The following is a 13,474-nucleotide window of genomic DNA, read 5'->3' on the forward strand; positions in this document are numbered from 1 at the left end:
AGAAATGAGACTGCCCTCTGTAGTCATTCATGATTTAGGCTATGAAAAGGTGTTTGTACTCAAGAAATGTTTCTTTGCTAGTTTCACTACATTACTGATTGAAATGCTCTATTGTAATATTGTAGTGATATTTAGTATTTACTAAATTCAAATTTTCATTTCAGATCTTGTGGTTTAAGAGAAGAATATGCAGAGATCCTGCTCTTGTGCCTGTATTGTCATTGTTTGTTCTGGAAATCATTTGGTCACCCATGCATATTAGATAGTAATCCAGATTTCAAGGAGAAGGTATCAGAACACCAGAGAGACCCATCCACAGTCTACTTGCCAGTTACTCCTAAAAATTTTCTTACTTATTTTTCCATATAGTCTTCACTTTGTACGTCTTCAAAGTTCCTGCAGATCTCTTGTAGAATCTTAGAAATTTTCATTGAATATTGTCACCTTGTTTTAGTGTGTACATAATTCTCATTACTAGTGGTTCACTTATCTAAAATTATATTTTCTTTTATGGTTGTCATTATGCATATCAAAGGCAGCTTTCTTCCATGATATTATTTTAAGTGCGACTAATTAGATGAACAAAATATCTAATATCTTCCAACATTTACTGGATTGTTTTTATAATGTATGCACTCCTCTCTCAACATGTCAGATTCAGGTAAACAATCTGTATGTGATATGGTAAATATATGATAGGATTATCTTTCATAACTGCAACTCTTTCCTAGAAAGATTTGTGTGTGATACTAGAATTTACTCTATCAGTACCCATAGAGAAGGGATATTGTTGAGCATTCTTGTTATTTTTATTTCTATTGTTATTTTATTTTAATTGTCCTGGAAATACTTATGATTATTTATCTTAAGTTTATTTTACTTTGTGATATTGTGCATAATATTTTAATTAGATGGACATTTATAATTATTGGAGAATGGGGCATTTAGATAAAAGAAAATGCTTTCTTAAATATTTTATAAAAAACTGTTGAAGTTTAAAATCAAATAATAATGGCATTATGAGTATAATTTCATGTGAAGATATCACATAGAAATTGAATTTATATTCAATATCTGAGCTTAAGTTGCTCTTTATTTTATGTGTAGTGGCTTTAAATACTAACTAGTCTGTGTTATTGTGATTAAACAGCAGTCATGTTCTAATTCCCTCTTAACATCATTCATGTTTTACTATATCAGTTATTTCATTATGTGAATAGTAACTGTTCCAGTGAAGTGTGACAGCTTTGGTTGTTGATCTGTGTTGAAGGCACTTTAGGTGATAGAAATTTTTACCTACAATCTTGTAGCTGTGGTTGTACACTATTCTTGATTCTGTGTACAAAGAGTGCACTCATTACCAAAATTATCATTATTGGTCAGAAAAACAATTTTGTTGAATTTCTAGACTTTGAAGTCACTTATTCATGTGTTGTAATTCAGATCACTATCCTCTTATTAAAAACAGGAAACTGTGATTTTAGTGAACAAGCAGGGGATTATGTTCACTTTAAATTCCTGTATACATTTTTGGATATTTGGACAGACAGGTGAATAGGGACACCACGAGCATAGCTCCCCTTCCCATAGAATACAACTAAGTAAATACACACACACAAACAAACGAACCACCGAGCTGTCAACAGCTGTCAACTAGAGTTCCATAGGCTGCCGAATAAGATGAAAATTCTCAACAGTGCAAGGAAAGCAATAGGCCTGGGTTGTATTGAGTGGGAGAGGGAGCACTTGTCGTTACCCAAAATGATCTGTGTGCAGTGCTGAACACGTCTTTTGTGAGAAAATGCAAGGAAACCAAGGAAGATCAGGAGAAAAAGGCAATAATTTTGATTTGAATGCTGACATAAACATAGCCCTCTGGAGGCACTATACTGAAACTAAATGTAAATAGAGGCTTTAAAACCCCAAGAGGGGTTGGTAGATTGTACAGCAATGACCTATTTTCTGGCTTTGGTAAGTACAAAAAAAGAAATTTGAGTTGAATCATAAACATGGAAAGGGAGATGAATTTTAATTGAAACTTGTGAGAGAGAGAATTCATGGAATTAAAGAAAAAGATTGTGATTTTAAGGAAAGACTATTTTGAAGTCAATAGAGAGGTATGTGAACTAAAAAAGAATTCTGAAATAGATAATGAGTTAAGTGAATTAAAAAAAGAACTAAATGAGGTTAAATGTGAAGATGAAAAAATGAAAAACAATGCTACTACCAATATTGAATAAAAAAAAAAAAAGAGGTAAATCATAAAATAAGGCAATGTCTGAAAGAATTGAAGAAAACTTAGGTGAAGAAAATTTGCAGAAGATTAAGAAATGGAATGAAAACAGAGAAAACAAAGAGATAGCTTTTAAAGAAATAGTACAACAACAGATGCAGGAAAATGCAAAGGACACAATTATTCAAGTAATCAAAGAAAAAGCAAATTGGGTCAGAGATACAGTGGATAGAAAAAAGTGTATTGTAGTAAATGTACTAAAGGAAAAACATGGTTTAGTTAGAGAATCTTACAGCTCGCTAAGATCAGAAAAGGTGGCTTTTACCTATTTAGATGAAGAAATAGTTTTAAAAATACTAGTCACACTAATAAGGCCTAGTATGCTGCAACACTATGGTTACCCAATACCAAAAAGAATATAAAGAAAATTGAATGAATCCAGAGAGCTGCCACGAAAATGGCCCCAACACTTTCAAACCTGTCATATGAGGAGTGATGAGCTAAATTGAAATTACCAACTTTGGAACAAAGGAGAGAAAGAGATGACATGCAGACCATTTACAGAATCATGAAAGGTAGAGAAGTCCTTGATAGAGAGGACTTATTATATTGGGATAAGAGAAATACAAGGGGACATGCAAAGAAATTCAAAAAGGATAGTTATAGAAGAGACCTAAAAAAAAAGTTTTCCATACAGAGTGGTGGATATCTGGAACAAACTGGATAAAACAATAGTGTGTGCAAAAACTATAAATGAATTTAAGAGCAAACTGGACACTGCAAGATACAAAGACAGGACACCACGAACATAGCTCCCCTTCCTGTAAGATACAACTAGGTAAATACACTCAAAATGGGATGAAGTAATAAGCGGTGTTCCACAAGGAACAGTTCTGGCCCCAATAATGTTTGCTATATATATTAATGATATGGATGAAGGAATTGAAAGCTATATGAGCTTTTTTGCAGATGATGCAAAACTATTGAAAAGAGTGAACACGGAAGCAGATTGTGAATCACCACAAAGAGATCTAAATATAGTACAGGAATGGAGTAGGAAGTGGGAGATGGAGTTCAATACAAAAAAGTGTAGTATAATGGAATTTGGAAAAAGTAAAAACAGAATAACAGGAGCATATAAATTGGGAGAAAAAGGAATAAAAAAAGTAGAAAATGAAAAGGACCTGGAAGTCATTGTTATGAATAATATGTCCCCTGAGAAACATATAAATAAGATTTTTGGAGAAACCTATAATTTAATAAGAACAATCAAAGTGGCATTTACATACCTGGATGAAGAAATGGTGAAGAAAATTCTAATCACTCTGATAAGACCAAGATTGGAATATGCAGCAACGATATGGTCACCAAGTGCAAAAAAATGCATAAAAAAACTTGAAAGAATACAAAGAGCAATTACAAAATTGGCACCAACACTCTCAAAACTATCATATGAAGAGAGACTAGCAAAACTTGAACTACAGACACTAGAGCAAAGAAGAGAGAGAGAGGAGATTTGATAGCTATTTACAGAATCATGAAAGGCATAGAAATTACTGATAGAGAGAATCTGATAAAATGGGATGACAGAAATACAAGAGGACATGGAAAAAAAAAATAAAAAAAGACAGCTATAGAAGAGATGTGAAAAAGAACAGCTTTCCTCACAGAGTAATAGACAGTTGGAACAAGTTAGATGAGAAAGTGGTGTGTGCAAAAACAATACATGAATTTAAAAATAGTTTAGATAAAATGAGATACGAAAACGGGACACCACAAGCATAGCTCCCCTTCCCGTAAAATACAACTAGGTAAATACACACACACACATTGCTCCTTCCTTGTATACTACAATTAGGTAAACACACACACACTCAAATTCTTCTGTGTACCTTTCCAGTCAACTGCTAAAGTGCATTTAATTCCTGTGCCTCACAAACATTACTAATGTGCACAGATGCTTTATCTCTAAAAGTAATAGATTGACATTACCACAATCTGTTGGAGATTGCATAACCTTGTCCACTGTTTTAGATTTAGTCTGAATTTTAATGGCTGTTGTGAAACAGGATAGATAGAGGGATTTTAGTAATTGAATGTAGTTAAGAAAATAAGTTGCTGGTCTCTTTCTGGTTTGTAGTTTTGGTATCTGGTAGCAAAAACATTACATCTGTTAACATATATTATCACTACCTTTGTTCCAGTTATGTGTGAACTTTCAATTGGTACTTTTTTAATATCAAAAGTTGCTAGTAGTGTTGAACTTGTTTCCCAGACTGTATGTACCTATGCAAATGTAAACAGATTCATACCTTAAAACACTTGCACCCTTCTATATACATTTTGTGTATTCAAGTTTGCAGTTATATATCTTAAATCACAAAATCTTGCGGATGCACTGTCAAGCTCTCATGCACTTTTCCATGTGTACACATAAAACAAATGGTTTTCCCTCCTCATGTATATATATTTATAGTTATAATGATATTTGAGCTCCTTGGTTATTTTGTTTAAGTAGCTCTTTCTAAGTATAGGTATTCTTACTCACTCCAAGGAGTTTTATTGTCAATAATGACATTAACATGATAATTTTATGATGATTTTTGTGTTAAGAAAGTAGGTAAGGCTGATGAGTGACTGTTTTGACGAGTGAAAACAGACATGACATAGGGATATAAATTCAATACCCCATCTATTCTCATTTGACAATGCTCTTACTCTTTTGGAATAATGAAAGCACTAAGTAGCCATGCAGTGTACAAATAGCAGCTGTTATCTTTTGACAAATTCATGGAAGTCCATGGTGGCACTATAATAACAAGAGTCGAAACTAGTTGAATTCTCCAGCAGTCTCATGTCTGCCAGTTTAATTCTTGATCAGTTTCATCCAAATTTCGACTTTTATGAATTTATTGCTCTAAATACATGTATATTTTCAAAATATCTGGCATTATTAGACAGGAGGTAGAAGCTCAAACTAACATTATAATAGACATGGGCATCACATCTTAGATGATGTTATTCTACCCAAGATGATCTTTTCATTCAAAATGAGATTTCCTTCTTTTTTTTCAGACATACATGAATGTGTGTTATGTATATTACAAACTATGACATATTTCACCCATCCTACATTGTTGTGCATTCCATAGCTTCCAACTTAATTTTGAATGTAAGGATTTTAGTATTGTCTATTTCTTTTGTTTGAATCCCAAAGTGAACACATGAAGGTTAATAGGCACCTACCTGTTTTCTCTTCACTGCTCTTCCCACAGCTTTCTTTTCGCCTTACCTTCAGCACATTCTCCACACCATCTTCCTTCACTGTAACTCTCTCATCCCTCCCCTTGCCCAATTATCTTCCCCACTCACCTCTATCTTGCACCGACTTTAGTTATTCTATTCTTTTCCATCTTATCACTTTTGAATTATAAGTATAAAATAAAATAACTGATTCTGCTAGTAGTGGTGTACAAAGTATCTGATGTCATTTAACCAAAAGTAAGGTGCACAAACTCATATCATATGAATGTTCATTGTTTATGTGCACATGACAAAAGGTCTTTTCCCTCTTCTAAGAGAGTGTGGCCAGATCAAAGCACACACCCACACTACACCAAATCCATACTCATTCAAAAGACATTCGTTACCCCTCCCATGTAAGCACCTTGTGGAAAAGGGGTCATTGCTGACCCCTGTTTCAACAATACAGTGATACAGATTTTCCACTACAGAGAGCTGGTTCACCCCCATTGCTTCATTATATAATGACTGCCCCTCCTTGTTCACCTGAAACAACTTACAGAGCATACAAAAACATCCTTTCAGGCCATGCCATTTCTTCATCCATTTACAACTATTCTCTATTCACTCCTACCTTTTGCATACACTCTTTCTTACTTGATAAACATTCCTGTTGCATCCAGTGCCATGTTCACCACATCCATCCACCTCATTCTAAGTTTTTCTTTCAAGTTCAGTCCAACCAGTTCAGGTTTGCATACCTTTTTGCTAATCTTTACTCACTCATTTTTTCCACATACACGAGCCATTTCAGCACTGATCTAACCTATCTAAGAGTGCTCTTTTCATCCCAGCTTTCCACCTCACCTCATTTCTCACTATCCATCCTCCCAACACCTCAAGCACTTCATTTGTAAGTTGCTGGTTCATCTTTTGTGAAAAAGTGAGGGGAAATAAAAAATATATATATATTAAAAGAAGTCTTCACCCTGATCCAGTGACCAAGAACACCGTTAGATGGAGGTAAGGGTGTTCACTGGTTTTGAAGATTGGCAGTAGTGAAATGGTTCTCTCATCCATTTTGAGGACCACCTCTAGTAATCACTTATCATTGGGTTACTACCTTGGTATATTATGAATTCAGTCAGTAAATTTGTTTCAAAGCTGTCTAATTTTGGAGTAATTCTGAAAATCTTATGAACATATTTTTTGTAAGTAAAAAAAACAATGAATTTTGGAATCTTATAAAACTGGTATATGAAGAATCTCAATATCACTGATGAACTGATCTCATGGTTTTCATGCTAATGAATGTACCATAACCTAATTTTGTGACAAATTCAGGTTTTATTTACATTATGGGTTAGTCTTTGGATTTGTTTGATGTTTTGAATTTTAAAACATATCATGACATTAGGGTAGTCATATGCTGTATTCAGGAATATAATTTTTCCAAATGGGAAATCATGTTAGACTATAATTATTTCATATGTACATGTTGTTATATGTTTGTATTTTCATGTACGTGCAAATTCAGTACTTTAGAGATGCACAGAATTCATACAAAATGAATGAGGGACCTTTTAAGGCAATTTATGAATGTTTTAATGTTTACTCATGCACATGCAGTCACTACTTTGGAGATGTACAGAATTCATACAAATGTGAATGAAAAACCTTCAAAGTCAGTTAATGTTTTAAATTAAACATTGGTTGAACTTGTATTAGCGTACACATATTAGAAGTATCAGAGTGGAATTAGCCCTAGATATTGTACCTAGTTTTGTGCTATATTGTTTCATTGCCAACAATTCACCAGCACTTTCCTCAAGGACAGTATCACAATATCAAGGATTGTATTGGGTCTGTACATACAAGAGCATGATATCCTTAAATAGTGGGATTGCTGGGGCACTACAGGTGTGTATAGTCTGAAGTGGTTATAATTTGGAAGGTAAGCTCACCTCTTCAAGAGGTGAATTTACCTAGTGTTTATAATAGTAATAATTATTGCCATGAGTTTCATGAAGTGGTAAAACCACAGCCCCACAGTGGCTGGCAACATTCCCTGGTTCCTCTGACAGATCTCTTTGGGAAAAAAATTTGTACTGTTGTCTGTGTTGCATTGATATGGGACTGTTTCTGTGTCACCAGCTCAAAGTAGAAGAATGGTCACCAGTTGTAAGCTCTCCATGTATAGAATACAACTGAAGTTGACAGAGTCTTTGGAATGGAACCATAATCTCTTTCCGAGTGTCAGCCTCTCAGGACTGCACCTCCTGATAGAGGTGTGAGGGGTTCACAGATTTTGAAAACTGGGAGCTCTGCTTTCCTTTTTGCAGGACCATCACAAACATGTGCCCATCACTGGTCCTATACTGAGTGGTCCTATAATCAGTGATCATTTCTTTACATATGATATTTAGTTCAATTCAATTGATGCCTCAAGTTTCACTAAATGGAAAACCCACAACCCCACAGTGGCTGGCAATAGTCCTTGGAATTTCCTACAGACCTGAATCTTTGTACTGTTGTTGATGTTATATAAATGTGGAACGGTTTCTTTGTCACTTATTGAGAGTGGTAGAGAGAGGAGTGCAGTTGTCAGCTATAAGCTTCCTATGTATGAAAAAGTGTAAGAAATACAGTTGGAATTAAAAGAAAGATATCCTCGATTCAGTCTGGAGACTGGGTGGCAACCCTTACTGATGGAAGTGAGGGGGTACACGGGTTTTAAAAATGGGCAACTTTGCTGTCCATCTTGAAGGACTACCACATGCATGTACCCAACATTGTTTCCTTGTACAATTGAACATTGGATAACAAATGCCCCATTTAATAAAAAATCAATTAACAAAAATGTTTTGTGAACAACTTTTGTCTCTATTAACAAATGATACTTTGCAATCCTGTATCATAATCTCCAATTTTATCATACTTAGCCTCAAATTCATGTACAGTTCAAATTTCATCTATATCCCTGATTTCCAATAATCATATTTAGATTTGAATTCATGTATTGTTCCAGATTGGGTTTTATCATCTACGCTATTCCAAATAATTATGCATCTATATGGAAAATGTATTTCTTCACATCCTTTAGACTTGTGATTTTTCTTAATTTGTCCCCATGACCTCTTAAAGTCCTCCTATCCTTAATCAAGAGATGTATTTGTGTATTCACTTAACTGCAGTATACAGGAAAGGAGCAATGCTTATTGGGACCAGTCACATATTTTCCAATTTATCATATCTAGCCTCAAATTCATATACAGTTCCAACTAATCTATATTTTTTATTTCCAATTATCATATTTACAGTTTTGAATGCATGGTCTCTTCCAACTTGGGCTATATCACCTTCTAAGCTGTTCCAAGTATTTATGCATTTATATGGAAAGCTGTATTTCTTTGCATCCTTTAGATGTGTGTGTGTGTGTGTATTTATCTAATTATATCTAACTGTAGCATATAGGAAAGGAACAATACCTGTGGGGTCCTGTCTCTTACTCTCCAGTTATTATACCTAGATCATTTATGGTTCCAGCTTGGGCTATATTGGCTCCTTGGTTATTCTAAGTATTCATACATCTGAATGGAAAATTGTATCTCTTCACAGCCTTCAGACATTTATTTATTTTTAATTTTTTCAATTTGTTCTCATGACCTCATGAAGCCCTCCCATTCTTAATCTAGAGATATATTCTGTCATTGTGGCCTGCCCCCTTTAGTGTCTCGAACACTATAATCAAATCACCTCTTTTTCAATCTTTCAACATTGAGAGGCCCAATGTTTTTAGTCACCCTTCATATGACTGTTGTGCCAGGCTGGGAACCATTTTGGTTGCTGCCTTTTATATCCTTTTGATCTTGCATCTTCCGCTCTGTATGGAGACCATACTGGTTATGCATATTTCAGTTTTGGATGAATTAAGGTATCTATGAAAATTGTAAAAAAAAAATTATCCATATATTAAAAAGCCATCTTAATGTTTTGCAGCAATCCATACATTATTCCCACAACATCTCTGGTATGTCTATCAGGTGACAGGCTGTCTTTTATCACTACTCCCAGATGTTTCCCTACTTTTGCCTTTGTAATGGATTTACTACTCAAGGAATAGTTTAATGATGGATTGTATTGTATTTGGTATTTCCTTCTAAAGCTATTGCCTATTTTCAATACTTTGCATTTTTTTATACGGAAATTATTTTTCTATTCTTAGTTCTAGGCAAATATAGTCTACTTTTAGGTCTTTTTGGAACAGCTTACACTCGTCATTCCTCACTCTTCTCATGATCTTTGTATCATCTGCAAACATGTTAACATAGCTTGTTGTACCTTTGGTCATGTCATTAACATACATAAGAAACATTATAGGTGCTAGCACTGAGCCTTGTGGGACTCCACTGGTCACTGCTCTCCATCCTGACACCATACCCTTTACTACTCTTTTCATGTATCTTCCCTTCACAAAACCTTACACTGATTTGTATAGTTTACTTTCAATGTGCTCCAGTTTCCACATAAGTTGATCATGAGGTACTTTATCAAAAGCCTTCTCTAGATTGAGGTACATCAGTTATTCACAAATAGAAGCCAAATAGAAGTTTAATAGTCAACATTGAATAGTGGGGGATGGGGAGTTTAGGGAGAATGTGTGAATGATATTCTGGTGCAGCTCAAAGGGATTTCCCCCGTCTTCTCTTTTTCTGTATGACAGGATGGAAAGGGGGGGGGGGTTCTGATTAAATGAAGAGGCCTTGCTGTGGATGTGCTGTGTCTTGTTGCATTGCTTCTGACCCAGGGCAGTGGGCAAGATGCAGGGATGACCTGTCATCCAAGAGGAGCCATGAAAAGAGGGAGGGGTGGTGAATGGGAGTGGAGTATGTGGAGATGAAATAGGTGGGAGTGGATTTATGCCTTTGACTTTGGCTACCACCCTTAACAGGGCACTGATACGTCAATACTTCAGTCACCTTAGGTTTCTTTGTTAGGATCAAGTCCAATCTTGCTGGTATATTTTTAACTCTTTCTCCCATTGGGTCATCATGTTATTCCAGGCGTGGATATATCTGTAATTAAAAGTCTCTTCACATCCTTGAGGTATGTGGTCTTCACTTTGTTCCTATGACTTTGTCCCTTCTTTCCCAAATAAATATGCATATTTTGGATATACTGCTCTCATATATATTTAATTTTGTTTATATAATGCTGATTTGTGCCATTTCTCCACATATAAGATGTCATCTCAAGTATGGTTTGTGCATGCACTGAACCAAGATGTTTGCTAATTATAATATTGAAAAGTACTCTGGGTATTGCCACCATGGGACATTCCATTTTGTAATGTTTGTTTTGTATAAGGCCTTGTGATAACATACAAGAGGTTAATGCTGACTAGCATTGGAGTGATAATCATAATCCCACAATATTTCAACAAATGTAGATAGTTGTCGTAAAATGTGACTGAAAAATATGAAATAAATATTTCTCTACAGTTATGCATTTCATATACCTACCTTACTATTGTCAGAACAAGAATGTTGCTAAATTTATTTATTCTTATAAAGTGTTTTAATTTCAAAGAATGATGTGTTGATGGGCCCATAAATCAATCTCAATGATCTACTGGTATAACATTAGACATCAGTAAAGCTTTTGATGCTAACAAATAAAATATATAACACAGACATGCACAATAACACCAAAAGATGGCTGGCCAATTATCTGGCAGGTAGGAATGCTTACATGTCATATAATGGCCAATCATCACACATCAGAAACATTAAGAATGGAGTACCACAGGGCTCTGTTCTATCCCCCACACTCTTTAATCTATACATGCATGATTTACCCACACCAGACACCTCAGAAATACAAATCTCTTCCTACACAGACGACATAACAATCACATGCACTCATCGTAACACAGACAAAGCTACAGAAATAATCCAGCCATACCTTGATACACTCAACACATGGTTCATCACAGACTCAAAATAGCTCCAACCAAATCTACAGCAACACTTCTCACCAACTGGACAAAAGAACACAAATACATACCACACACAAACACACCGAAAATTCTTGGTGTAACATACGATACATCCATGTCTTTCAAACAACACATCACAAACATAAAAAAACAAATGCACACCTAGACTTTACGCACTTAAGTCAATCGCTGGAACAACATTTGGACAAAACAAAGAAACTAATACAACAATATACAAACGATGCATACGCTCAGTGATGAATTATGCGAGTCCTGCATGGGCTCCTAATCTCAGTGAGACACACCACAACACCCTTCAAATCATACAAAACAAAGCCCTAAAAACAATTACAGGCTGCACAAATACAACACCTACAGACCATTTACACCATGAAACAAAAGTCCTCAAAGTCAAGGACCACCTCGACATGAGAGGCACACAAACACTTGCCGCAGCCACCACAAACACATCACACCCGCTACACTACATAGCAGAACACCCACACACACCAAGAAACATTAAAACAACACCCAAAGACCTGTATCACATACAGATACTCTCTTCTCTTCCTCCACAACCACCAAATACCAGCCTCCGGAAACATATTCATAATCATATCACTCACCACTCCATTAACACACTGAAAGACAACACACTGCTGCATGCCAGACCCCCTGATATCCACCCTTCTGAATCCTCTCTCCCACGAAAGGACAGAGTCCATCTGGCCAGACTGCAGTGTGGCCACCACCCAGCACTTCTAAGCTACCAGAAGAGGCTGGATGACCGCATTGTGAAGAGCTGCCCAGGATGTAACATTTCACCCCATACCATACAACACATAATGGAAGATTGCATTATACACAATCATGCACGCAAACAACACAACATACACTCTATAAAGGATTTGTGGGAAAACCCAGTTTCGGCTGTGGCATTCCTTGGGGAGACGGGACTGCTCGGACAGACAGTCTAGGGAACGACAACAACAACAACAACTGGTATGCAAATCCATTTCAAGAAAAGTTGGAATGGTGAATTTTTAAATTATGAATTTAGAGAGAAAATTTAATTAATTCCTGACTACTCTCTGATCAAAGTGTTTGTGTGATACAATGAGATGGGTGAGAAGGTGCTCATGCATAAAATTGTATACCTATCATTTGCATGTGATATTCCATGGGGAGGATTTTGGTTTCATTGTGCAGATTTATCAGAGTGGTTTTAGTGCATCCTGTTATTATTTTTAATGTTTTTTTTGTATAGTTTTTAAGGTGTCTTATGTTTGTCTTCCAAATTGTTAGGAAACATACTACAGAAGCAGTCAAGTGTAGTGCTCAAGAATTTTGTGTATATTGTGATTAAACTTTATCCAAAGCAAATGCTTTCTATAGATTTAATTTTTTTTTCACTGTCAGGTCTTTGATGTGTGGGTATCAAATATGAGGCCCAGAATATTTGGGTTCTTGTCCAAGAGTTGGGTGGTTGTTGGAATTTAGGATGTTTAGATTAGGAACTAGTTCTAGTAATATATTTTGTTTCCTTTTTGGTCTGCTGTTTGTGTATCTAGTCAACTTGGGTGGTGTGCATTCATGTTAACTCCAGTTTATGGTTCATATACAAGTTGAGTGATTGTAATTTGGGGATGCCCCCTGGGGCTTGATGTGATGGGTGGTATATAAATATTTGTGATGTAGTTAGTTTTTTATCTGCGTTTCAACTGGGATCAGTTGTGCTGTCTGTTAGTATTTATTATTATTATTATTATTATGTTGTTGTTGTTGTTCACTAGATTGTCTGGCTGAGCAGTCCTGAGGAATGCCAAGACTAGAACAGTCTTCTCTAACTGTTGTGTATTCTGTGAATGCAAGTAGTGTGAACTGTTGTTAGTTCTGTACTAGTGCTATGTATCTATGTTTGTGTAGGAACTGAGGTAGCTTTGTGTGTTTGTTTACAATATTGCTGGTGTTTAATTGTAGTATGCATAGTATGTTTTTAT

At 35.5% G+C, this 13,474-nt stretch overlaps 1 protein-coding gene across 1 annotated transcript in view; it reads left to right on the forward strand.

The window, feature by feature from the left end:
• Positions 1–9,155, forward strand: part of LOC143028514 (F-box only protein 32) — a 55,839-nt gene extending 46,684 nt beyond the window's left edge. The window contains exon 7 of the mRNA XM_076190722.1: positions 165–9,155. Within this exon, the coding sequence (XP_076046837.1) occupies positions 165–369 (205 nt within the window). The 3' untranslated portion in view covers positions 370–9,155. The remainder of the gene's footprint in view (positions 1–164) is intronic.
• Positions 9,156–13,474: the final 4,319 nt, after the last annotated feature.

The sequence above is a fragment of the Oratosquilla oratoria genome, chromosome 9 (assembly GCF_046742065.1).
Source record: "Oratosquilla oratoria isolate Oo_2021 chromosome 9, ASM4674206v1, whole genome shotgun sequence".
Lineage (NCBI taxonomy): Eukaryota > Metazoa > Arthropoda > Malacostraca > Stomatopoda > Squillidae > Oratosquilla > Oratosquilla oratoria.